Source organism: Harpia harpyja, chromosome 4 (assembly GCF_026419915.1).
Source record: "Harpia harpyja isolate bHarHar1 chromosome 4, bHarHar1 primary haplotype, whole genome shotgun sequence".
In the NCBI taxonomy this organism is placed as follows: domain Eukaryota; kingdom Metazoa; phylum Chordata; class Aves; order Accipitriformes; family Accipitridae; genus Harpia; species Harpia harpyja.
The window spans coordinates 71,170,221-71,196,244 of NC_068943.1; the positions used below are offsets into that span (position 1 = coordinate 71,170,221).

Consider the following 26,024-nt stretch of genomic DNA (forward strand, 5'->3'; position numbering starts at 1 on the left):
TTGACTTCTGGATTATTATTTTATACGCTTTCTTATTTTTTGCTTTAAAATGAACATTAAGTGATGAATTTGTATGTTATTTTGTAATTGCCTCAATTATTCTTGTGCTTCAGACCACTAATGCTGAGATGGTCATTAGGGGAAAGAAAATGCTTCCTTGCGTCATTTATGAAACTGCATCACATCAAAATGAGGAAATTGGGACAAGAAGATAAATAGAGCTCAGTTTCATTCCTGATGGCCTTGACTTCTGGCTCCTTCCAGGTGTCCAGTGATAGAAAGAGACTTTATTTGCTTTGGCTTACCTAGGAGCAATTTTCTAGGACCGAGAGCCAAGTGTTACTCTTCCAGTAAATTAGGAGTCTTACGTAGGAAAGCTGTAGTCAGTACCGTATAGTCATTGACTATATTAGTAGGAGATAAAAATGTAAGTTTGTTTGTCTGCCAAAGCATACTGAGCGATGTCAGCATTCTAGGAACATGCGTAGTTAGGATCTGGATAGAACATATGCCTGGAGAATATTTATGTACTGTACTATAGCTTAAAAATGAAAGTGGTGTTTGTTAGTTTATCCCGTCTTCTTTCACCTCTCTGCCATATGCCAGAAGTAAAGGTCAGCACAAATTATACACCATCAGTCTGAAGAATATACTGTACCAAAGCCTCAGCTGTAATGGAGATACTGGGTACAGTTACCCATGGATTTTAACCCATGGAACTGTGTTTAGGCATTGCTGTATTAGCACTTTTTTAGCACTGTATACTATACGTATTTGGGAAAAGCTACATATTTTCTTTAAGGGATCTTGTCAGATGGGAGAAAGTACTAATCAGTAAAATGTCTATATTTAATTTTTGAAAATATTTCCAATTGCCTTTGAGATCAATATTATATAAGTCATTTGATACAGTCTTTTACTTTCTCATATGAAGTCCTGCAGTTTTTGGTTCAGGGTAAAATGTCTGTGTGTATGGGTTTGGCAAAAGTGAAAGTCAGGTGTTTGTCACATAATTCATGGTAAAGCATGTAGTTCTTTATACATGCCAGATTATTTTTTTTTAACAGTAGAGCAGAGAAAAATTCTGATTGTCCTTGACTTCTAGTTTCCTTGGTTATAAAGACATTTCTAAATTACATACTAGATAACTGTGGTGATTTGACATAGCAACTGTAAAAGGTTTTAAAATAGAAGATTTTTAGATATATACTGGCGGGCAGATTAATTTTTAAAACTGTTTTTCATGTTACATAATGTGGGTTGATGAATACTCAAAATCGAATTCTCCTCTTCATTGAACTTTGACCTTTGAGTACATTGAACTTTGACCTCATTTGAATCTTGGTTTTACCAAAATTGCACTCGTACACATAGAATTTTGTCTATTCTGACATTCCAAAGCTTGTGCAGACACATGCAAGATATACTTGCCTTCATTTTGTAGATCTGTAACTGAGGAGGCATGGAAGGTAGTATAAGTTGCAAAACCATTTGAAAACTCTAGATAAGTACATTAGGTAAGGCAATATAAAAGCCCTGTAAAAAAAGCAGGGTTTTCTCCCTTTTTTAACAGTGGTAATGCAAGATATAATATGATTGCATAATACAGAGATATAATTACATATCGCACTTAAAGGAAGTAACATTTCTGAAAGACATACAAAAAAAAAAAATCAGTGTCATTTGCCATAAGGGATAAAGAGCCATAACTTTGTGACCAAAATATTTCCAGATAAATTATTCATCGTGCTATAACACATTACACAGCTAAAACATCACTCACAAAGAAAAAGCACTGTGTCACACTTTGGAAAAACAGAATCTCTTTGCGCAGTGTTTCCTTAATCTTATTTTTACCAATTAGAAAGGAGGTAAAGGAAAACTGAAGGGTAAGTCAAATGTTTTTCATCTCTTAAAGTGAAACCTGCCTTTCTGCAAAGGCTTAATACAGGAGCAATTTTTAAAGTTTAACTGGATTTGATTTTTCTGGTGACCTATATGGATGAAATTTTCTCTTTTATTAAAATTATTCCAGTTAGAGTTCAGTGTAAAACAGTTTCCATCAAATAACTTTTAAATTAATTACTCAGTTTCTTCACATTCAAAGTATCATATGCTAGTGAGTTTCAGCAAGTCAGCAACTAGCAGAAAAAGAACATATTAAATAATCTTTCCATATACAAAGTAAATAAACTGTATTTGTAAAGGCAGACTCTGCTGTACCATTATTTTGAAAAGGTGAAATTTATATAGTATTTTATAATGATGATAATTTAAATATTATTTTATAATGACAAAAAATGAATGGAGGAATAATGAAGTTAAAAATTGTCATCACTGTCCTGATGTAATTTCAGGGAAATTATTCTTAAAATCCACTTTTATTTTGTCTGTTGTAATCTTTTTTTCTTTTCAGTCTGTTATTGAAAATAGTAAGTTCTTTGAGCAGTATGACGTTACTTACCAGATCTTGAAAAGAGCAGCTGAAATGTATGCCAAAGCAAATGGTTCAGGTAAGTGCCTATGTTTCTTTTATCATGGGGACACCATTTTAATCTCCTTAGACCTAAGTATGTTCTTAAAAGATCTCCTAATTTTTGTTTCTTCCATGCAGCAGAGCTGTACAGCAGCTGCAGTTCACCAGAGAGGCTACAGCCTCTGGTAGCAATTTCACGTATTCTCTAGCATGAAGCCATCTGGTACAGAGCAGCCTGCCCTCCTGTTAAGGTTTCTTAAACTCCGGAAGAGGGTGGTCATGTTCAGACTTTCTAATAAGAGAAGTCCGTGATCCACGCTAACTTCTGGATTGTTTCAGTGTTGTTGATTTGGGCCAAAAGTGTGCCAGAGACCAAATTAGGAGTAGGGAAGATCATGTTCTGGTGCCTGGAAATGCTCCCTGGCTTGGCTTCATTTGCTAGAAAAAGACAAATAGAGAGTTGGTCCCAGTACAGTTGTAGTAGCAAAAGTATCCTCTGATTTATTGAAGATTCTTCATTAACTGTGAAAACCTGTAAGAGGAACCCAAATGATAGTTGAAGTATGGATATACATGAGAAAAATGGGTAGCTGATTCAACAGCTGCCTCCTGTAATTCCTGAACACTGCTGAGTTCAGTGAGAGCGCATGAGGTCAATATTTGACCTAGATAGTTACAGACATGAGATCACTTTAATCTCTGCTGAGGAGATAACACAATGTCTGTGGAGGATTGCCACAGCTGCTGAAGTGGTTAGCAGATGTGGAGAGAAAATGGATATATTTTTTTGTTGTTAGATTTAAGTTGGTGATGGTGATACTCAAATTTTACAGAAGTAAACATTTTTTACAAGGTATTGTTACAAAGAATAAAATTAATAGATTTATTCAATACTATTAAAAAAATCCAATAACAAATTCTTTTCTAAGGGGCAGCTACTCAGTTACATGAATTCAGAAACAGCAGTGCAAATTGGAGCACACCTTAGCTAAAAAATGTTTTTTAAATTATTTGTATTCTGCATGTTTTATGAAGTCTCAGGATTTGCTTGGGTCCTTGCTCTTCTCTCTGTTTTTTTTTCTTCTGGAAAGAGGACACAGTTGTTCCTTTATTGTCATGAGGAAAATACTAAAAATTAAATGGCAAAATTTAGCAGCAGTTTGGTTTTAAAGTCAGTAGAAGGAAGATCAGAATTTCATTCAGTACTTTTCAATGCAGACATGATATGTGTTTCTACATTACACGTCTCTATTATTTTCTGCCTTTTTAAGGAAACTTTCGCTCTTGATTTCTTTTATTACAGATTAGAAATGAACACCACACTGAATATGCGGTGTGACTGTTTTAACATAGCACTCATTTTATGTACTTTCCTTCATCTTTAATTCACAGGTTTAATTTCTCAGTCGTAATTTTGCACTAAAATTGGCCTGTGAACTGAGCATATGTATATAAAAGCCTACTGAAATAGAAGTTGCAGTAAAATATAATTCCCTGATGAGAATGGATAAGCATAATATAAAATTAAGCTTAACAGAAATAATAATGAGCCAAAATAATAAATGTCTTTCCTGTATCTCAGTGGAAGAAGTTGAGAATGTGATGAAATTCATGAGTGAAACAACAGCACAGTGGAGAAACCTCTCAGTAGAGGTGAGGAGTGTAAGAAGCATGTTGGAAGAAGTAATTGCTAATTGGGACAGATATAGCAGCACTGTGGCAGGTCTACAAGCTTGGCTGGAAGATGCTGAAAAAATGCTGAATGAGCCTGAACATTCTAAAAAGGTATGCACTAATAGCATATGTATCTGGTTATTTTGTAAATTATGAAATGTGGGATATGTTTTTGCATTTGCTTAGATTGTTTTACAGAATGTCGTACAAGAGGGAGAGATTTTTTCAGTTTCTGGCATACTGTCTACATTCGTCGTGGGTGTTTCAATGTTTGCACATATAGTGTGTACAGACATATGCATATATACACGCAATGAAGGAAGGCATCATCTGTGGTAACATGGTTAGAGGCACCTTTGATATGAATGTAGATAGGGCAGCAATATTTCTCAGAGATAGGAATGTTACATGATTCATCAAAGGCATATACAGCTCTTAACACCAAAGTACATAGTCATGTGCTGTGTATGAACACTTAAAATTATTCTTTCCGCTGATTTTTCTACCATATAGATGACAGATTTCAATATTAGTAACCTTCACAAGACAACATTATTAATATGTGTTGTTATGTTTGATGGGTAATTACTCCATTTCTCTGGTGTTTTAGAAATCTTTTAGACAGTTCCTTTTGGGGACCTGCAGTCATAAAGATAGTTTTGCTGTCTGGTTTTTTTTCTGTTCTAATATCAGAGTACTGAAGCACTAAGATTTATGTTTGTGAAACTTCAGTAATGACCGAGATTGACTTGAATAATACTGCATGTAATGGTATGACATTTTCACCTAATCCCAACGTAGCAGCCTAACAGCTCTTAACACCAAAGTATGGTTTTCATAGGTTGTAAGATGCCAAACTGACATCAGGTCAGGAACGAGTATTTCATGTTACATGAAAGAACAGTATAATTTTTGGTAGAAGTTTGTTAATTTAAATTGATGTAAAAGAATGGAATACACTTTTTAAATAAAAGTAAACCTGTGAAAAGGATTCAATAGTCTGGCATAATATAAATACCAACAGTTATTACTACTGAGCAGGAAGGATGAGCTCAGCTGATCAGGTTGATCTTAGCTCCTTGTGTATGTTTTATGTAAGTAACTTGGCAGTGTTTGAAATATTCTTATGTCCATATATATGAATAAAATCAAAATATTTACTTCTCTGATGAGTTTTATAACTTTACCTTTAACGATTTTCAAAGCAGAAATCTGAACATATCAATACAGTATATACTTGCTTCTGATTTCTAACCTAAATCCAATAAGTATTTCCTACCATTCTGATACATGACAAGTTTCAAAAAGCCTTGTTCAAAACTTTAGACATGAAAGCATTATTCTTCCCAAAATGCTAATTTCTTCTTAAAATTACATTGGCTCAAAACTGTTAAAGATTACTGGGAGGTAACATAATCCTCCTGTAGACTGAGATACATATTTTAAAAGTTACTTCTACTATTAATGTTGAATCTAGCACTCCACAGCAATAATGTTCACTTAGATATTTCCAAGGATAGTTCTGATTTTGCAGTTTTAATATTTGGTTATTAAAACCAAAAGCAATACTTATACGGGTTTGTACAATTAATAGTCACACAGCCATCAGCACAAGAATCTGGAATCCCAGGTGAAAGATGGTAACTATTGCTTGGAATGTGGCATAAAACTTTTTTAAACATTTCCAAATATTTGCTCTGTAAAACCACAAACATATCAGTAGTATGATACACAGATTTCATCAATGCTCATTTGCAAACCTTTTCTGCATTAATAAAACCCACCATATTCTATCCTAGGCAAAGACCATTGTAGTCCCTTACCATGCTGTCAGGCTTTCTTCTTCTTTCCATTACCTCTGTATGATTTCAAGAGCAGCAAGTACCACTGTTCTTTTTGTAAAGGAAAGTGGCTTGTTGGCTTTCTCATTGGCTTCTGTTTTCCGAAATCTTTTTGTGAACCTGTAGCACAGAAGATCTTGCAAACAAGATCAGTATGCACTTGGATTTTTCTACCGCAAAGTAGAAATTTAACAGTAAATGTATTAATGAATGAACCGCTCCTTCTACAACTCCTTTATTTACTTGCAGTACCTCTTAAGCACTTCCCATCATAACCCTGTTGTAACTGTATTTTCCCACACCTTTCTCCAACGGCTGTATCCAAAAGGTATCAGAGGGCTTCTAGATCTCATGGGGGGACTTCCTTAAAAAGAGCTGCATTATTTTAATTGAGAATGAGGTGTGCTTCACAGTACCTTCCAAATTTGTCCAAATTTTACACATGCTTTAGGCTGGCTTCTGAAATGGAGAGACTTCACAGCAGGGTCTGAGGAAGGTAATGGTTTGTGGGAATAAATGTGCGGGAGCAAGGATGCAAGTAGTTTACTCCATGTGCTCTTTCCTTCTTGTCCTCTAGTAAGCCTGACCATTGGAGAACTGACCAGTGCCAGATTTGGTAGAATTAATTTCTTTTGGATGTGCTCACAGAGGATAGCCTTTGCTCACAGCAAGTGTTGTGCTCCACTGCGAGTAGAAGAAGATTCAAACTGCACATACAATTTACTGAGATGATTATGTTTATTCACTGATACATCAGTACGGAGCATCTGTACTCTGCTGATCTCATCTTTAGGAATTTAAAACACTGCATGTTGTTCAATTCTCTTTCCAACAAATTTGAGCAGTATATACCCATTTGACGTTTTCTTTCTGGTTTTATCAGAACTGTTTATATATGTGGATGAGTTCTGATGAGTATAAACTATGAAGTTTCAGAACTGTAGCTCTGAAACTCGGGATGACTGACAGTACAGTTGGACAGGACTTTTTCACATCTACCCTTGAGCAAAGGATTGCATGGGACTGTCACTGTCAGATCAACAGTCTTGGAATTATAGGGTAGATTGATAGTCATAAATAAAATGTGTCATTGCCCCTTCCTTAGTCCTGAGGACCAAGTGGCATGGTCCAGCTTGCATCCTTGTGGCTACTCTTTCTCCCCTGAAAGGTGGCCTCATCATTCAGTCTATCAGGAACAGCCCTTGCCATATGCCATCCATTGAATTATGTACTGTTTGGGAGAAGAGTAGCAGGGACAAGCCAAAACCATGGCAGAGAACATGTGGACAATCATGGGACAGTGATTGAGTCCTGTTTTGTTTACTGATATAGCTGTAGTCATGGTGCCTGGAGATACCTGCCTTGGGAACAATTGACCATCCTCTTTGAAGAGCAAAAAGGAAGGGATGGAGCTGGTCTTTGTCTTCTCTGCCAATTTATGCGTGTGTACCTGCCTACAAGATGCACAGAAGCATTTGGCATTATGGCTGGGCTATTTAGGCTGTCTCACTGGAACACGGGAAGAAAATCAGTGGCAACCATCCCTTTCCCCTCCTCACTCACCTGCTCTGAGATAGGAGGAAGAAGTGATAAAGAATCAGTCGTCTTAGGTCTTCTGGGATGCCAGACCCTGGAAATCTGCATATGGTTCACAGAAGGGGACAAATCTCTCTACAGTCTGTATATGGCCCAGGTTACTACCGGCCCATACTGTTTCAAAACAAAAGAGAAATTAGATGAGCCCTAGCAGCATTTTCAGTTACAGAGCTTTCTCTTAAGGAGGAGTTCCATTAGTTTAACTGAAGCTACTCACTGGAGTAAAATGAGCTGTAAGTAAACTGGTGGTAATTTTTAATTCCATAGATTATGTTCACAGACTTTAAGTTTCTATTATGGTGTATCCAATATGAAGAACTTCAGAGGATAACTGTTCAAAGAGTTTTATAAAGCCATTAGCTGGCAATTAAATTTTAGCTTCATTATTTAAGGTAAAGACTATTTGAAAAGGTTTCAGAAAGGTTTTCTCATTTTCTTCTTCAGGATTTCTTCCGGCACTTACCTCATTGGATCCAACAGCACACAGCCATGAATGATGCTGGTAATTTTCTGATTGAGACATGTGATGAGACCATTTCCAGAGACCTTAAGCAGCAGCTTCTGTTACTAAATGGAAGATGGAGAGAATTGTTTATGCAAGTTAAGCAGGTATGTGTTATTGCTGTTGTTACATTTAAATATTTACTTTGTCATTTCCATGCAAGCAAGACAGATTTGCTTTGCTAGCAGGACTATAGGACAACTTAGCAAAATGCCTAACTATTCATCATTATTTAAATTAGAAATGAATCCCTGACAGCAGTTTATTTTACTGGGACTTTTCCTTTGTTTATCTTTTGGTTATACAACTTTTTATTTTTACTTTTGGACACTTTCAGCTAGTATAAGCTGTAGTTTTCCTTTATGGTCTTCAGTCTTGATACAGTGAATATTATTTATGCATATTCTCTACTTTTCTTTGAAGGAAATGATTGGGTTTAAGTAGCTATTGTTATTGTAAGCTCTGTAAAACTAAAAAGTAAAAATGGTGAAAGTGAATATTTTTATTACCCTTTAATGAAAGTTGCATTCAATTATTGTACTGCAACTATAAGCAGGTACAATGCAAGTTAATTAACTAAATGTTTTGCACAAATTAGTTAGACATTACTTCTATCTTGTGAGCAAGGACGCAGTGATAGTAAATGAAAAAACTACTCTATCTCATGGAAGAGAGTCAACTGATTGGAAAAGAAGTGTTTCTATATTTGCGCTCCAAAAAGCAAAGGGAAGATGTGAGATAAAATTATACAGAAGTATTTCACACTTCATAAACACGTTAGAAAATATCTTTGATATAGTCAATATACTTCTAATGATATTTTCTCCTTCCAGTGATTTTAAATAGCAGTTGCCTGTTTGAGGATGCTGAATCTATTTTCTTTACTGGCATGATTATTTCTGTTGCAGTCAAGTTAAATGGAAAAGCAAATAATGATTGCCCCCTTTTTATTTTAACTTTTCCAAACTGTTGACTAAAATATTCTCAAGCTTTATTTGCTGATGATATTTAGGGTGATTTACTGTGGAAACAGGAAAGCCCAGGTTGTGAATGTCTTTTCCCCTGCTTATGCAGCTTCTTTCATGTGCTGGCTATATGGTTTTTATCGCTGGCTTTTCACAATTTCTGTCATAAAACTCTTTCCACTTTCTAAGACATGTGTTTCCCCTTCCTCCAGCCAGCAGTTCTTTTACTGAAATTTCCCTTATCCTTCAGCTTTTCTAGGCTTTTCGTGTTCTAATCTCTTTGCTGAATTTCCAAAATTCGTACTGTAGTCAGTGAGAAATTAATTGAGATGTTGATTCTAGGTTAGAAACAGATGAGAGTTTGGTGTTCTCCAAATGATCCAAAACTTGAAAAAGTCTGACTTCTTGTATGAATGTTGTTCTTTTTAATGTCAGCACTGTTGAAACTAATGCAGATGATTAGTGTCTAATTTAGAATATTAGTTTCCATTTTTTTTTGTATTTTGTTCAATAAAATTTTTCCAGCAAACAATTGCACTGAAAAAATGCTAATCTCTTAAGTCATTACTTAATTGCCAGGTATCTCATTTGGGGTGGTTATTTTTTTGTTTGTTTCTTTTTACTTTACATTTTCTTAGTATGCTCGAGCAGATGAACTGGACAAAATGAAGGAGGAATACTTAGATGGTGTTGCCCATTTGACAGCTTTTATTGATGGAAGCAATAGGAAATTTTCAGTCCCTGTAGAAATGTCCTTCCTTGATGTCAAAATGTTTGTACAAGATTTAGAAGTAAGTGTCTTCCTTCCATTCCTTTCTTTCTCCTTTATAAGAGAGAAACTTCTAATTCTGAGAGCATAAAATTATTTTAGTATACATTTCCATTATTACTTTTTTTTTTTTTTTACAAGTGGTGCTTTTTTGTATGATTTCTGCTATAGCTAATATAAATCACTGTATTCTATGAGTGACATTTCCAGAGCGGTTTCCAAACCACTGTCCCACTGGATATTTCTTTCTGTGTAGTTTAAAATTATTTTCAGGTGAGCTGGCTGATACCCTTTGGCACAGTTTTCATGCATTTGAAATATGATCCAGTATTCAGTAAAATCAGTGGTGAAAACAACTGAGAATTGGAGTATATATCTTTTATCTCTTGAGAACAGACTTCTATCTCCCGTGAATGTATGAATGCTGTTGTTTGAAATATTTTTTGAAACATTTGTTTCAGAATATTAAGCAGAAATTGCCTGCAATGGAAGCTCAGTACAAAATAGTTACAAGAACAGCGCAACTTGTTACAAAGGAAGTTTCCCAAGAGGAAGTGAATGAAATGCTTGCAACTTTGACAAGGATCAAAGAGCAGCTGAGCAAGGTTGCAGAATACTTTTTCTACTACACATTGTTGATTGTTGAGCTAATAAGTAGTAAGCTCCCTGACATAAATGCTCAGATATGTACGTTTGAGCAAATGTATAGTTATAATAACAATAGGTTGAATTCAGGGTGGAGAAAATGTTACTTCCTTTAGACTTCAAGACTACCATCCTTAAATTTAATATTATTTTCTTTAAGAAGTAGCACAGGATCAGGATTGATCTATCTTAAAAGTGGCAGATAGCAACTATATAAACCCACATGCAGAGGAAACTGCTATTTATTGAATTTGACAACTTTTTAAATAATTATTTTTCTTTAAATGGCCAAAGGTTAAGGAGTATTCCTGTGCCCTGCTGTATGAATGCCAGCATCTGCTGTCTCCGCTGGAAGAACTGGAGAAACAAATCACACATTTTTATGAATCTCTTGAAAAAGTCAATGAAATCATTTCTATCCTGGATCCTGAAGCACAACCTACAACTGTTCTTAAACAAAAAGCCCAAGTAAGTTTCAAAAACATCTTACAAAGATTTGCTGACTCTGAGTATTTACAATTAGCTTTCTAGAATTTGGATGGCACTCGGTAAGCTGAGGAAATGTTTATTCATATTCAGGCAACAAACACAGCCTATCCTAAAGTCAGCTAGGCATAAACATACAAAGATTGAAACTTGTGTTCCCTCCTAGTGCCTGTGGTTTCAATCCAAGAAATAAATATGAAACTTTTTTTTTAATCTAGTGGAAATTGGACTGAAGTATCAGAAATGCATTGGATTTTTTATTAAGCAGATGAAATAACATAATCAGGAACTACCCTAGGTTTTCTTGGACAATTATGGAAGTTTCTTAGAAGTCTGGAAGTTGTTTCTTTGAAGTGCATTGTAGTAGAACATTAACTTTTCTACCTGATCAATAAACATTTCATTCTGGAGGAATTCAGAACTAGTCAGAAAGTCACTTGGAAAGGTAAATGAAAACATGAAGATCTTGCATAGGAATTGGCATTTATCCTTGTGTATGTGTGGTATATAGCCTAGAAATTGTCCCTCAAAGTTGACGTACACATTTCATTAGAGTCGGATTTGACAGGTAATATAATTAAATGGATTTTTTTATGGGAAGCTGAAGTCTCTCAAAGCCATTTAGAGTCCCTTTCAAAAAAATAATAACATTGGAGCAAAGAGATTTAATTTTGTGCACGTGCGTGTGTTTATATGTATAAAAAAAAATTAGTTCAAGCCTATAATGACTCTGGAGATTGGCTCAATAATTCAGGAAGAAGGGTCTTCTCTTCCAGTGACTTCAAGCTTTGATTGTTTTTGGGTAAAAAATTATCTGGTGAGCTTGAATCAAATGAATCCATTTTTCTTCCCAAGTAAATCCACTTCTGTTTATGAACACCAGCTCAGTCATGTGTCCAACCTGCATGTTAAGGAGCAGCTCATAAGACTGCTCCTTTCCTCTGCTTCTGAAGGTTAACCTGCACCAGAATGTCACAATAAAAAGTCATGTTTCTTCTGCAGTTGTTTGCCAACCAAGGAACCAAAATCTACTCAGTTTAATGGAGGATGCTGGTTTCTGCTGATCAGAGAGTAAACAGAGATTTGTCCTGAGGAATACAGTGTTCCTTCATAGCAGAACAGTTTCCTCACCACAGGATTTTTTAAACCTTTTTTTCAGCCTGTGCAATTTCATGCATGTTTTTTGTTCTCTCTCTCTTTTTTTTTTTTTTAAGTATAATTCTCATCACTTAATGCCATTTGTAATGAAAGCAGAATTCCAATAGCTGACATGAAAGGTTAATTTGTTGAAAAGCAAGCAAGGTTAATGTCTCAACCTGCTACTGAGATTTGTCATTCTTATGTCTATTGTTTTCACTGCTGCCTACTTACAATTATACAATAAAGATAGACTTCCCATAAAATTAAATCACAGAATAATGTACTGACCTGCATTCCCTAAAACTACCTGAAAGGCTTGGATACATGTCTGTGTCTTTTTTTTATAGATAGCTAGAGCTCTGTTTGGGTACAGGACTCAGCATACAAGGAGAAAGTTATGTGGTCTGCGTTATTCCATATAACATTATGTGTAGTCTGTTTGTCGTGATGCTTTGACCTTGTCCCTTTTGTTCTTATTGTCAAAAAATATCTTCCTGTTATTTTGCCAAATTTTTCTCTCCTTTGTTCCTGACCAGGGTGGATATATGTTTTTTTCTTTCAGGATTTGGTAGCTTATCAAGAAAACTGCAAGAAAGATTTGTCCCTGATTGAGAGAAATAGTCAGAGTATCCTGCAGTGTGTGGCTTCAAGTGAAGTGTTGCAGCATTTCCATCAGTCAACCTTTCAGAAAAAAGTTACACAAGTTCAAATTACTTTTCAGGTAATTATGTCATATCTTGGTGCATATTTTTGAAAGCTTGTTCATATGCAGCTGATGCATCCTACTGTATCTCCATTTCATCACTCTGTAGCTAGCTACTGTCATAGAGAGCTCTCCTCTTTGGAGTCAAGTTATTAATTAAGGATTTGTCTGTATTCGGTAATAAGTGGTCAGGGAACTGTCAGTCATGTTCTCCATGCAGTTATTCAGAGATAAGCCTGCCGTAGGGGAACCTGGGATTTAAGGAGAACTTTCACACGCCTCAGGCTCCTTTGGAATGAGGAACCTGAAATCCACCTGTTAGGGCTGCACTGTTTTTTGTTTCTCCTGACTTTGTTATCTTGGCTAATTATTCACTCCTATAATGCCATACATTGCCCTTTCACACAAAGCATGGGAGAGGGAAACTTTTGCTTGCAAATGCTACTATTGCTGGGCTTTGTATTTCCTCAGAAAATGCAGTGGACTGTGAATAAAGTTGCAAATATGTGTTTGCATTTGTTAATGTAAAGATGTGTTATCTGTAGAGCTCTACGTTGTTATTAGCCATATTGATATTTTGGGGGCTACTCAGCCCAGTCTAGCCCTAATCTAGCATGAAGTTAACCATTATCTTGGAGTCAAATCTCCAGATGTTGGGTTCTATTGTTCAGTACAAGACTATCTAAACTGAATTTTAAGCTACAGAAAATCACCTATCAGTAAAGAGCTGTCCCTCAGAGGTGGATTTCAAAATTTATATTGTATTTTGTGGATTGTACTTAAAGATCAGTGGGTTTTCATTTACAATTTAGAAGTCACTTATTTGAGTTTACGTTATAGTAACAGAAGCAGATACAGTTGTAGCTTGATAAATTTACCATGTTAAGCATTAATTACTCTGTTCCTATAAAGATGGATGGCAATTTATCTCTTTTTGTGTTAGAAAATAAACCTATAAAACATAGCATAACCATACAAAATGTGGCATACCCGGAGTTAAATTATTTATGGATCTGGAAACTGGCATTTTCTCATGTAAAGAATACATTCCTACATGATTCTACCATTATACAAAAATTTTTATCAGGAAACTTTAAAAAGGCTTAGCAAGATGTTTATGTTGAGATTTTATTAGCTCACTGGGTAAAATCATTACAATTCCTTACACTGGGGCTTGTAATCTGTGAGGATGGTAAAGCATATGGTTAGTAAGCAGTGTTGGAATTACCTTGCTGCAGTTGAACTGGTGAAATGTTCATTTTTCCTGGTAAATTTTGTTACTTGCTTATGGAATTGTAACCACTGGATAATGCAGTGCACTGGGACAGTCTACAAAGCAGAATAATGAAGAGCTGTGACTAAGGTTTCAAAACAAGATTTCAGAGTAGCAACTAAACCACAAAATTTGCTGTTCTTTCTTTTAAGTGGCTTTCTACCTGGTTGCTTATCTGGCCTTACTAATGTGATAATCGTACAAACCTCCTCCAGGTCAGAAGACCTGTAGCATGGAACTGGTTGGATCCATAGGTCAAACCACCTTCATGTAGAGTCATGTAGGAGGCAGTCTGCCACTAGGAAAAATGGAATGGCAAGCTTTTAGCCATACCAGGTGCTTTACATTTGAAAGCAGGCTTTAGGAAAGAAGCACTAGCCAAATGGCAGAGGCGTTCTAAACGTATCAGAGACTTCTATATTAGATAGCTACCCATTTTTATTTGAATGAAGGATGACATTAGCACGAGCCTTAGTATAAGTATTAAAAGTTGGGAAAATGGGAGCATGAAATGGAGAAGCAGTTGTTAACGGCACATATTTGAAAGAATGACATGCATTTTTTGTAAGATCATGGTAAAAGAGAGCAAATAAAAGCAGTGACAAAGTGCCAGCTCATTTTCTTTGCTTGTAACTCAGAATATGGTCAGGAAAGCTGGTGACTGGAGAAAAAACATAGAAGCAAATAGCCGTTTGATGAAGAAATTTGAGGAGTCTAGAGCAGAGCTGGAGAAAGTAATACAGATTGCCAATTGTTGCTTAAAAGAAAAAGGAAATCCTGAAGAACTTCTCAGGAAACATAGCGTGAGTAAATTCTCTGACCTTCCTCATGGAAATCTTTGAGTGCATGACATGCAAGTGAAAAGCCTAATTAATTTTAAAATTTATGTGGATTTCTTTCGCATATAGAAGTTATACAGATCACATCAAACTAATGTTAAGATTGAAAAACAAAAAGGAAGAAAGATCACTCCTTTTGTTGATGAATGTAAGCAACCAGAAGGTGAAGAGAGAACCCCTAGAAATTAGGGTTGGTTTTGCCAGTATAACCATTGGGAGTGAGGATACTACATTTTGCCAGTCTCACGTGTCCACTGCTTTTTTTTTCAGATTAATATCTGGGTCTGTATTATAACCATTACTTATGCATGTAGCTTTAAAATGTATTGTTGTTAAAATGCCATCTCAGTGTGCTGGCTGAGATTAAATTAATTTGCTGGACTTTAAATAGCTAGAAATAGTTCCTTCCTTAGCTCAAACTTCAATTCTTCAATGCAGCAGAAGTAACCTTGAAACTTAGGGAACTTAGTGTGTTAGGAAACTTCATATTGGCAGGTTACTATATCAATAACCAGCTTCATCCTCTCACCTTTTCACTTTCCACCTCAACTTCAGGAATTCTTTAACCAGTTGGATCAGAGAGTCCTAAATGCCTTTCTGAAAGCATGTGATGAACTTACTGACATCCTTCCAGAACAAGAGCAACACAACCTGCAGGAAGCTGTGAGAAAACTCCATAGGCAGTGGAAGGTTAGTGACACTGAATGATGTCTCTGGAAATTATAAGTCTTAACTTTGGAATGTTTCTGTGTGACCTATGTGTTGAAAAAAATTAAAATAAAATAAAAAAGCTGTATTATTCGGCTTCCTGTACAATTGGGGAAAAAAAGTTTTACAACATTAGATATAGTTACACCTACAAATATACTCTCGAAAAAGCCCTGTTAGGTGGTCAAAAGTCAAGAATTGTGAGAAATTAATTTTGAAACCTTAATTTCTCCTCTTATGTACAGCCATAATGATACCTGTGTTAAGAACATTTCTTGAGAATAGGTGCTAGCTTCTTACTTTATGCTGATGTTGGATGATTGCAGTTACTTTCCCAACCTTAATAAACCAAATTTGTAAGAGATCAGGCTATCAGTTTAAATTGTGTCTTCTGCCAAAGGGTCTACCAACTGAACAAACATTGCTTATAAGCTATGAAACTTTTTGCTTGCTACAGCATGTTGCAGGTCACAGCTGGAGTGATGGTTGAGTGGTTTCTCACTAGCATGCAAACAGGAACCTCTGGAAGCAGTTGTGGATATACCTTCACTGTTATTGTTTGCTTGATTATTTTATACAGGAAATATTTGGTATATATTGCCAAGAATCAAGGTGTCTCTGTAATGTGCCTTATACATACACATTCTGGTCCCCAGAAACTTATGACCTTATGATATATCTAAGAGATATTGGTAACAGAGTTGCTTTATTTACTTAAATGAATATGGAGAACCCCCCATCTCTTCAGGCATATGCATGCTTTATTTTCTGTATTAGCAGTTTTTAGATAATTTATTTGTAGTAACTTCACACTGAGGTAATGGGAGTAGTGTTTTATCTCTGTGCTTGTTTATTGCATACCTGTGGGTATGTAGGATCTTCAAACAGAAGCCCCATATCACTTGATCCACTTGAAGATTGAAGTACAGAAAAGCAAGTTCCTGGTCACAGTGGAGGAGTGCAAAGCTGAACTAGCTCGACAGAACAAGGTGTTATCAAGAGAAGCCAATGAAAGGATGATCAAGGAACACATGGTATGAATTATATGCCACCACGCGGGCTTTTACAGAAATACATTTCCATTTCAATAATAAACATGTCTGACCAACTCTTAAGCCACCAAACACTCTGTGCACGACTAAATCACATCAATCCTTGGGGCCTTTAACAAAAATTTTGGTTTGAGCTTAGTACAGTTTATAACAAATATGTAGATATGCTTTGTGATTTCTGCCAATTTGTATTTTTATTGAATTTTCTGCTTTGTCTCCCATCAGTTGTTCTTTGGTGACAAGGGATCTTACCAGCTTTGTGCGAAAAGGCTACAACGGATTGAAGAACTGTGCCAAAAACTGCCAGTTTCTGATCCAGTGAGGGTTACCTTGGAAAGCAGCCAACGAATCCTGAAGGAGCTCAAATCCCAGATAGACAGCACATATGTAAAGTTAACAGAGCACTCGGACACCTGGAGGGGCTATAAGAACAGGTGTCAGCTCAATTGCTAGCTGGGTCTCGTAGAGCCTTATGTGTGGTCACTCCTTTAAATGTCATCATAGATCAGTAGCATGTAAAGAATACTAACAGCTAGTGTTGTTAGCTATACTTTATGTAGTAATTCCACAAAATATAGTGGGGGTTTGGGTGGATTTTGTAACTTTTGGCTTAAATTTAAGAGATTACTGTTTGGTGGTAGGAATTTTTGTCTAACTTTTTTCCTTGCTTTGCATTATGTGATGTTTTATTTCAGATTTTCTGAGTTGGCAAATTGGATTTTGTCAACAGAAAGAGAGCTAAAGAAGATAAAGGAAAGTGTCAATGATACTGCCCAATACAAGCAACTTGAAGCCTCTGTGGGGGTGAGCTCTTGGCTTATATTCTAACAAAGCTACAGTCGTTGCTACCGGGACTCTGGATAAAACTGTATTCTGAAGTAGTGCAACTGTTTTACTATAGAGACCATAGTAGCTCTGCTGATTCCTGGTATTCTTAAAAAGATTTCCAGTAGAAAGTTCCACATGCAACAAAGTGTGGCAGAAGTTCCTACTTTTAATAATTTAGAGAATGGCAGGTCCCTTTAGCTGTATATTCAGAACATGCAAAATACAGAAGCAGACAGAATAAACAGTTGCCCCTCATCCTGCTGCATGCACAGTTAAAAGTGCTGTGCAAAGAAAAGCCAGTTTTGTGGTTTAACCCCAGCCAGCAACTAAGCACCACGCAGCCACTCACTCACTCCCCCCCCACCCAGTGGGATGGGGGAGAAAATCGGGAAAAGAAGGAAGACTCGTGGGTTGAGATAAGAATGGTTTAATAGAACAGAAAAGAAGAAACTAATAATGATAATAATAACACTAATAAAATTATAACAGCAATAATAAAAGGATTGGAATGTACAAATGATGCACAGTGCAATTGCTCACCACCCGCTGATCGACACCCAGCTTGTCCCTGAGCTGCGATTCCCCGCCCCTACTCCCCAGTTCCTAAACTAGATGTGACGTCCCATGGTATGGAATACCCCGTTGGCCACTTTGGGTCAGGTGCCCTGGCTGTGTCCTGTGCCAACTTCTTGTGCCCCTCCAGCCTTCTCACTGGCTTGGCATGAGAAGCTGAAAAATCCTTGACTTTAGTCTAAACACTACTTAGCAACAACTGAAAACATCAGTGTTATCAACATTCTTCGCATACTGAACTCAAAACATAGCACCGTACCAGCTACTAGGAAGACAGTTAACTCTATCCCAGCTGAAACCAGGACAGCCAGTATTTCTGGACTGGGTGGTTTTGAAAGATCAGGTTACTGTCTTACATTTAGGGAAAGCTTCTATAATAAAAATTCTCTTCTGCAATAGTATTACATGGGAGGCAAAGATATTCTACCACTCACTTTTGTATTGGTGACTGGTAACAGAAGTGGTAGAATAGTTGAAGATTAAGTCGCTTCGTTAAATTAGTTTTAGGCAATGATTTATTGTGTCACTTTGGACCTAGCTTGACCCTTATTTTTTTTTTTATTTCACAAACTAGGAGCAAAAATAGGAATGTCACATACTGTAGAAGTTTGTGTGAAAGTCATGAGCAGGTTGTGAGGCTAACTGCACAGAAACATAATTAGGATGACCTTGATAAAGCAGATAGATTTTTAGCTTAATGGATGCTTCTGCTCCAAAAAGTCTGATGTACTCATGCAGTTTCACGGCTGGCAACCTCTCCTCAGCACTGGCACAAAGGTATAAATGAACTATTGGGCAAAAAGTGGGAAAAAAGAGCTATATAAATAGGAAAAAAACCCACACATAACCTTATACCACCTGAAATTTTATGTTTGAGAAAGTCAGCATTTGAGATTTAAATGGTAACTAAGAAATTTGGTCAATATATGGAAAATATGCACATGGTACATACCATCTATCTATCTATCTGTAGGTAAAAATGTTAGTTTGCATGGAAAAAGTACTCCACTGCTACTTATTAAAGAACAGCCTAATGAGTGGTAGTAGAGTAAAGTCTGTAGAGGAAATGTAAAAATCTAGCCATTGACTGGGTATGCAAATAGAAAAATACTACATTTCTAGTGTTTGAACAACAGAACAAAGGTAGTATGTTTGCACTACTAATCTTTGAAGTGATGCCATGAATGGCACTCATTAATATATTTTGTTTATTTGAAGAAAATACATCTTGATTCTTCCATAGGAAATTAGGAAGCATATTAACAAGCAAGGAGAAAATCACAGCTGGCTGAAATCTAGACTTGCTGTTTTGACTGCAGTATGTCCTGATTTGGAGGCCAAAAAGACAGAGGATGAGCTTTGTAAACTTTCCAGTGACTTCAAGGGACTCCTAGATTTTCTGGCTGAGGTACAGTATGAAGGACACAAGAACTCTCCATTTACAGTGTCACATGAAATTACATCAATCATGGCTTCACAAGCATAAGTTCCCTGCTGTGTTTTTTTAATTAAACTGCAAGCATTCAGCAATGAAAAACTCATTTGTACTTCCTGCGTAGCAAAGCCTTGAGAAGTAGCAGGCAAAAAATACTGTCATTATTATAATGGAACTTTTCCCTTTGCAGGTTTGGAAAGTATCATAGTAAATGTTTCTGGAATCAATATGTCAGTATTTTTACAGGCAAAAGATAGTTTTCTAAAATCAGCTCATAGTGAACATTGGCAAAACTGGGATGTACATCAGCTAGTGGATGTGGAATTTGACTTTAATCTTCATTTATGTATCTTTTATGCTGAAATAATAAAGGAACTACTGTGAGGTAGTTTCAAATCATTAAGAATGTCTATCATGCACTGAATTTGCAGGAAAAGGCTGCAGTTCTCTGAGGTCTGAATGATAATGAGATACTGTAACTGCTGAAATCACGGGAAGTTTCTAACTGATGAGAAGCAAACCCTCTTAGAATCCACTGAACCCTTAAGTTCTGTGGGATCTCAGGGAACTTACTGCTTCACAGTTTTCACAGTAAAAAGAAAGATAACATCCATTTGAAAAAAGAGTTCAGGATAGAGAAAGAGTTCAGACTTCAAATTCCATTGCTAATGTTGATTCTTGTTGAAGCCTTGTAGGTGTTCTAAATGTATAAAAGTTCCGTGTATTTATTGAAACTTCTCTAAAGTTCTGTGGTGTGAAAACTGTGTTTGGAAAGTTGGGGCAACCAATGTTCTGGTTTCCAAGTGACTGCAAATAATTTAAGATACTATCTTTATTTGTGTGTGTGTGCACGCGCGCGCGCGTGTGTGTGTTAAAGAACTTTCGCTTTTTGTTTCCACTAAAAGTCAGAACTAAGGGGAGCACAAGTTCATGAAGGTAAAGAAAGAAAATAAAAGCTAGAATTTAAACTTGTTTTGAACCTAAAAGCGTAATCTAAATGGCATGTTATACTATAGTTAAGAGACTGCTAATTCTTAAAAGTCTGAATACTCTTTACAGCTAAATTTACAGCTTGTTAATCAGATAGATGAGACTGTTTAGACAAGGACTGATACTAGGTATTTCCAGAGTTCAGCAATGTTTTTTGGAGAGTAAACACTAAACATTTATATAACAGAAAAGAGAATGGCTTGAATCTGAATGACCCTCCAAAGTGAATATAGGCTGGAAAAAAAGGAAGGAAGGGAGGAAGAAAAGAAAGGAGTTTCTTAGTTCTAGAATACTTTATGATTAAAACCTTAAAACACAGGAACTGTCTGAGGAACAGAATCTGTACTGAGACTCAGCTAGAAGTAGTTAGCTGAATCATGCAAAGAGGGAAGAACTTTCTGATGTTGAATAGATATATCTTTTCCTTTATAAAATTCTGCAAACTGATACTGCATATTGCACCACATGCATGTTGTGGTCCATAAAACCGGGGTAACAGGGCATTTTATTATATTTGTGATTCACCAGGGCATTGCTCTAGAAGGACCAAAAGGTAGCAAGATTTTTTGTGAGTTGAGGAGTGTAGGTATTTTGGAATCTGGGTCAGCTTGCAAGGATGAGGACAGCATATATTTTCTAAGTGATCACCAATAAGTGGCTGTCACAGACAGCTATTTACCATATGGCAATGTAATAGGAAGTATGTGTAAACAAGACAAAGGTCTCCTTGTCACATTTTAAGTCTACGGTCACTCTTTCAATATGAAGTTAAAGGTGTCAAGTATGCTGGAGACAAAAATGGTTTGAATTTAGACAATTTATTATATTTTTTGAAAAAAAAAAAAATCCAAATACAAATGTGCCCTTAAAGTATAGATGTGCCTTTCAACATTAAATACTTAAAGTTATCTGTAATTGTAGATTGAAAAGACTTTAGGCACTGTTGGAGACTGTGTCCAGTACAAAGAAGAAGTTAAAAGTGCAATTGAAGAGTTAATCAGCAACTCTAAAGAAGCCCAAGCAGAAGCTGAAAAGATCCTGGATACAGAAAGTTTATTACAAGCTCAGCAACTACTACTTCATCATCAGGTAGGGCAATTACTCATGTCCATATCCAATTTTTTCTTTTTAAGGTAGAATTTATGTAATTACAAAATTTTGTTATGTCCATTAGCATGACTCTTTATATTTAAACTTAAAAGAGTTATAAAAGCAACAGTCTCCTATGGCCTAGTATAGATTTCTTATAATGAAAAAAGTACTCAGTATTTTTTAAATGTTAATGCCCAAAGATAAGCTTGTTTTTCAACTTTTATTGAATATCCTTTTACTTTACGTGGGGTTTTGTGACACAGAACACCTGAAAAACAAGTTTCAATTACTTGTAATTTTGGGTAAGTGTACTATGCAAATATATAGTCTCTCTCTTGTGACCTTTTTAAAGTTTGTGTGTCAGATTTGATCATGGTAAATTGGGCCCGATCCTGGTTTTGGAAATTTCTTGACTTACAGAATCATAGAATCGTTTAGGTTGGAAAAGACCTTTAAGATCATCAAGTCCAACCGTCAACCCAACACCACCATGCCCACTAAACCATGTCCTGAAGTGCCTTGTCTACACGTTTTTTGAATACCTCCAGGGATGGTGACTCCACCACTTCCCTGGGCAGCCTGTTCCAATGCCTGACAACCCTTTCAGTAAAGAAATTTTTTCTAATATCAAATCTAAACCTTCCCTGGTGCAACTTGAGGCCATTTCCTCTTGACCTAACTGACTTCAGCAGCTTTGATGTGATCCCAAGTCTAAATGCTGGAGGTGAGGTGTACCTCTAGCCTCATCTCCTCCTCTTGGTAGCTACTGCAGTGACAGATGGGCCTCCATTCTGTAGGAGTAGAACAGGAGGCTTTTTATGCACTGATAATAGATCAAAACATCTACAGGCTACAGTAATAATAAATCATATGGGTTGCATACAGCAAGAACAGTTGGTTTTAAGGCCAAATATGGGAAATGAACTTTGAGGCCTGCTCAAAGCTAATAAGAATAATTTACTGTCAATGTTTGGGCATTACCTAAGTGGTTTATATTAACATCTATTTCTGTAAGGCCAGACATGTCTTACTTGCTCACCAGGCACTACTATTTCTTACCTGTGTCTTATCTAAACTCTTTGGTGTTTGTAAAAGCTACTGTATGTGTTAAGGTTCATATTTGTTCTTTAATTATTCTACATTCCTTATCCATCATAGGAGAGGTAGTAGGAATAGTTAACTTCTCCTTGAGTTCTCATACTGACTGTTCTTCCTCTTTTTATATGGAGTCTGTTAAGATAAAAAAAGACTTTGACAAAGACCTGAAGGTACCCAGAGTAGAATTCAGCAGGGAGATGTGAGCTTACCTAGAAAGGCCAGCAATGGGTCAAGCATGTTGGGAAAGGAGAAGGGACATAGTCTTAGGAGTTTCTGATAGTGCTACAAAGCAAAATGTATCAAGGAAAGAGTTATGCAACTTGGCTCTCCCCCTCCTGCTTTCTAATGAAGGCTGATATATTGCTTTGATCAGTCTGAGGCTCCAACCTGTGCCTCAAAGAGTGCAGAGCAGACCTGGATGCTTCCAGCCAGTCATGAGGAATATGTGCACCTGTGGCTACTGCTGCAGTTGCTCAACTGTTGTGGCTTCTGCTTTCTGAAATATTGCTTTGGATAAATGGCCATACTGTCACTCTTTCTCTCCCATTTGTATGTGGCAAAAGGTGTATACGTGTTTTGGAAGCCAAGGCATGTACTTGATGAATATATGAGACTCTAAGAATACTTGCCACAGTTTATCCCTATGTCTGTTAGTCTCATTGCATACCCCTGCAAAAGCAGAAAGTGGTTTCATTGTGCCAGTTTCCCAAAGGAGCTAAAAAGTCTAATCATTCCTTTTGGATGAATCCTTTTAGCAAAGGACAAGGAGACTCCGTGCAAAGAGGCAAGATGTGCAACAACAGATTTCCCAAGCTAAACAGTTGCAGATTGAAGGTGGACTTCCCAGCACGATGCAGGAGGATTTACAAAAGTTGGAAGGAACATTAGAGAACATACAGCAGACTATGGAGAAACGTGAAGAGCAACTGCAGGTGGGTCCTTTGCAAATAGAAATAAACCCCCGTGCTTTCTTTTTTTTTTTTTTTTTTTTAACTTAGTAAAAACCCAGGTTTTTTAATCTAAAAAGTCTGAGCTTACTTTCTCAACTCTGAATCTTGGTCTTTGGGGTTTTTCTGATCAGTACCTCCATGAAAATTTCTCGAAGCTGCTGGATACCTCTTGATTAATAAAGAAACAGTATTTTGTTTGGAAGTGTTTAAAAGTCCCAACTATTCAGTTATAATAGATATTTTGAATAATTTATCTGTGAATTAAATTTTAGATGTGCTGTCTCCCCTGGTTACTAAAGATGACATTGCCCTTTAATTGAGAGTCCTTAGCCTGGATATTAGATTAATAACACCTGATGTTGTGCAAATATAATCCTTACAACTACTGTGTGTAATACATGCTGTCATGCTAAATTTAAAGAAGGAAGAAAAAAGTCACAGAGAAATCAAATGGATTGCTCCAGGTTGTATAACTAATCACTGACTGAACTGGGATTAGAATTTATAGCTTCTTGTGCCCACATCTGAGTTGTGCTTTACATTTGTCTAAGCAGAATGGTAATCCAGCTGTCCACTATTCCACACAATGTTTAAAGTCATCAAAACTATTTCCTATGATAAAACACAAGATGAAAAACATGATTGATAGGGCTCAAATAACTTCTTAATGTAAGAATTATTATTGAAACCAATTATTTGCTAAGGAATCCCATATATAAAGCCTTAACTTGGGCTTTGCTTTACTTCAGAATCAAGAAAATATTTGTTTATGCTGTCATAATTCTTGAGACTGGTAATTAAATGCTGTATGTTAATCAAAATTCTACATTATCAGAAAAGAACAAATAGATTTCTATGTGTGAGTTTCCTATGAGTAGGGATTTTCTTCTACCATTTTACTGTAATTTATTTCATTACAGAACTTGAAAATCCTTCTAGATATTGTTGACACCTGTCACCATAAGCATAAGCATCTGCATGTATTACTTCAGACTTCTTATAGGACATTCAAATATAAGATTTAAATATTGCTGGTGCCTTAGAGAGCAGTGGTTTTTTGCACAGCGCAGTATGAATCAGTGAAAATTCAAGGGAAAACTTTTCTTTTATTGGGTTCAGAACAGTTTCATCTGTAGAGTAGATGTCATTTCAGGAGAAATTGATTTATTTTATGTCAGGTCTTTCCCTTTTTTCCTTCTTCAGTAACTTACAAAGAAATTCTTTGTTTCTCCTCTTTGATCTTTTTGTCTTTGCGTTCCTGTTTTGGATTTGTTTGTTTGTTTGTTTTTGTAGGTCACAATAAATAAATGGGAGCAGTTTGAAAGGGACAAAAAAACAGTAGTAAAATATCTCAATCAAGCAAGTTCTGCACTTGAACGTATCTTAAACTTTAGCAGTTTAGAGAGCCTCTCCTCAGAACTGGATCAGACAAAGGTATTCAGTATGTGAAATATAGGAACTGAGATATCTTTCTGCCTTGCTTGTTCACATGTAGTGAGCATATTGCCTTCAATCTTTGCATGGTTTCTTGTTAATGCCAGTGCAAATTGCATGTAGACATTAGAGACTGCATAAACTGTTTAGAGGTAAAAAGTAATTTTATGAAAAGATCATGAAGAATTACTCAAAATCTGCATCTGAAGCACATGTATGGAAGTTAAAATGATTTTGAGGACTTCCCATTTTATGCTCAGTAATCATCTATACTAGTAAGCTAAATAGTGTCAAGCACTGGCATATCAACATCAATAGTGTGCTCTTTGGCAAGGTTATGTGGACTGTGCCAACTAGCACTCTTTTAGCCCCAAGGAATAAAAGGAGAGACTTCTGCAACATGGACACAAGCCATAACATGCCACTTGCCCTTAGTAACACAGAATTATCCCAGCCCATTTTATTTACTAATACAGAAGTAATAGTAGTGATTGGCTTTCCAAAGTGCTGTGCTTTTCACACTGTTTTTACCCTTTGATTAATCTGATACTAAATTATAAATATCTTGGCTTTGCTCAGCATCCATTGTTCTGGCGTATGGGTTTAATGTTTGTGACAGAAAAGTTGCTAAACAAAGTGAGATTACAAGCTATGAGATACTGCAAAATCCTCTCTGTAAAGGCTGGGATCTAAAGATAAATAAACACGCATATAATCTTCCTCAATTTCTTAAAGAGCTATAGAATAAATTTTGGTTGGTTGAGTTAAAAACTTTTGGACATATAGTTTCTCTTGCTGAATTTTATTCAAGCTACGTTGCTCAAATGAACATTTCTTAAATGCAACATGAAAGTAACATTCTTCAGAGATTGTTTTTATGTATTTACACATTCAAAAATATACATGTAGGACACAGATACTTTTTACAACCACAAACATTGAGGAAAAATACCCA

General features: G+C 36.2%; 1 protein-coding gene across 17 annotated transcripts in view; it reads left to right on the top strand.

The window, feature by feature from the left end:
* The window catches only part of SYNE1 (spectrin repeat containing nuclear envelope protein 1), a 327,350-nt gene that overhangs the window by 95,758 nt on the left and 205,568 nt on the right, over positions 1 to 26,024 (top strand). For all 17 annotated transcript variants that reach the window (XR_008234789.1, XM_052784707.1, XM_052784709.1 and 14 more), the window contains 16 exons: positions 2,417 to 2,513; positions 4,059 to 4,261; positions 8,032 to 8,196; positions 9,693 to 9,845; positions 10,285 to 10,428; positions 10,763 to 10,936; positions 12,657 to 12,815; positions 14,709 to 14,873; positions 15,465 to 15,599; positions 16,493 to 16,651; positions 16,895 to 17,103; positions 17,365 to 17,473; positions 19,314 to 19,478; positions 21,417 to 21,584; positions 23,441 to 23,617; positions 24,929 to 25,069. Coding sequence is in view for 16 of the 17 variants with exons in the window: in XM_052784707.1 (XP_052640667.1) it covers positions 2,417 to 2,513; positions 4,059 to 4,261; positions 8,032 to 8,196; positions 9,693 to 9,845; positions 10,285 to 10,428; positions 10,763 to 10,936; positions 12,657 to 12,815; positions 14,709 to 14,873; positions 15,465 to 15,599; positions 16,493 to 16,651; positions 16,895 to 17,103; positions 17,365 to 17,473; positions 19,314 to 19,478; positions 21,417 to 21,584; positions 23,441 to 23,617; positions 24,929 to 25,069 (2,523 nt within the window). In the remaining variant the exon portion in view is untranslated. The remainder of the gene's footprint in view (positions 1 to 2,416; positions 2,514 to 4,058; positions 4,262 to 8,031; positions 8,197 to 9,692; positions 9,846 to 10,284; positions 10,429 to 10,762; positions 10,937 to 12,656; positions 12,816 to 14,708; positions 14,874 to 15,464; positions 15,600 to 16,492; positions 16,652 to 16,894; positions 17,104 to 17,364; positions 17,474 to 19,313; positions 19,479 to 21,416; positions 21,585 to 23,440; positions 23,618 to 24,928; positions 25,070 to 26,024) is intronic.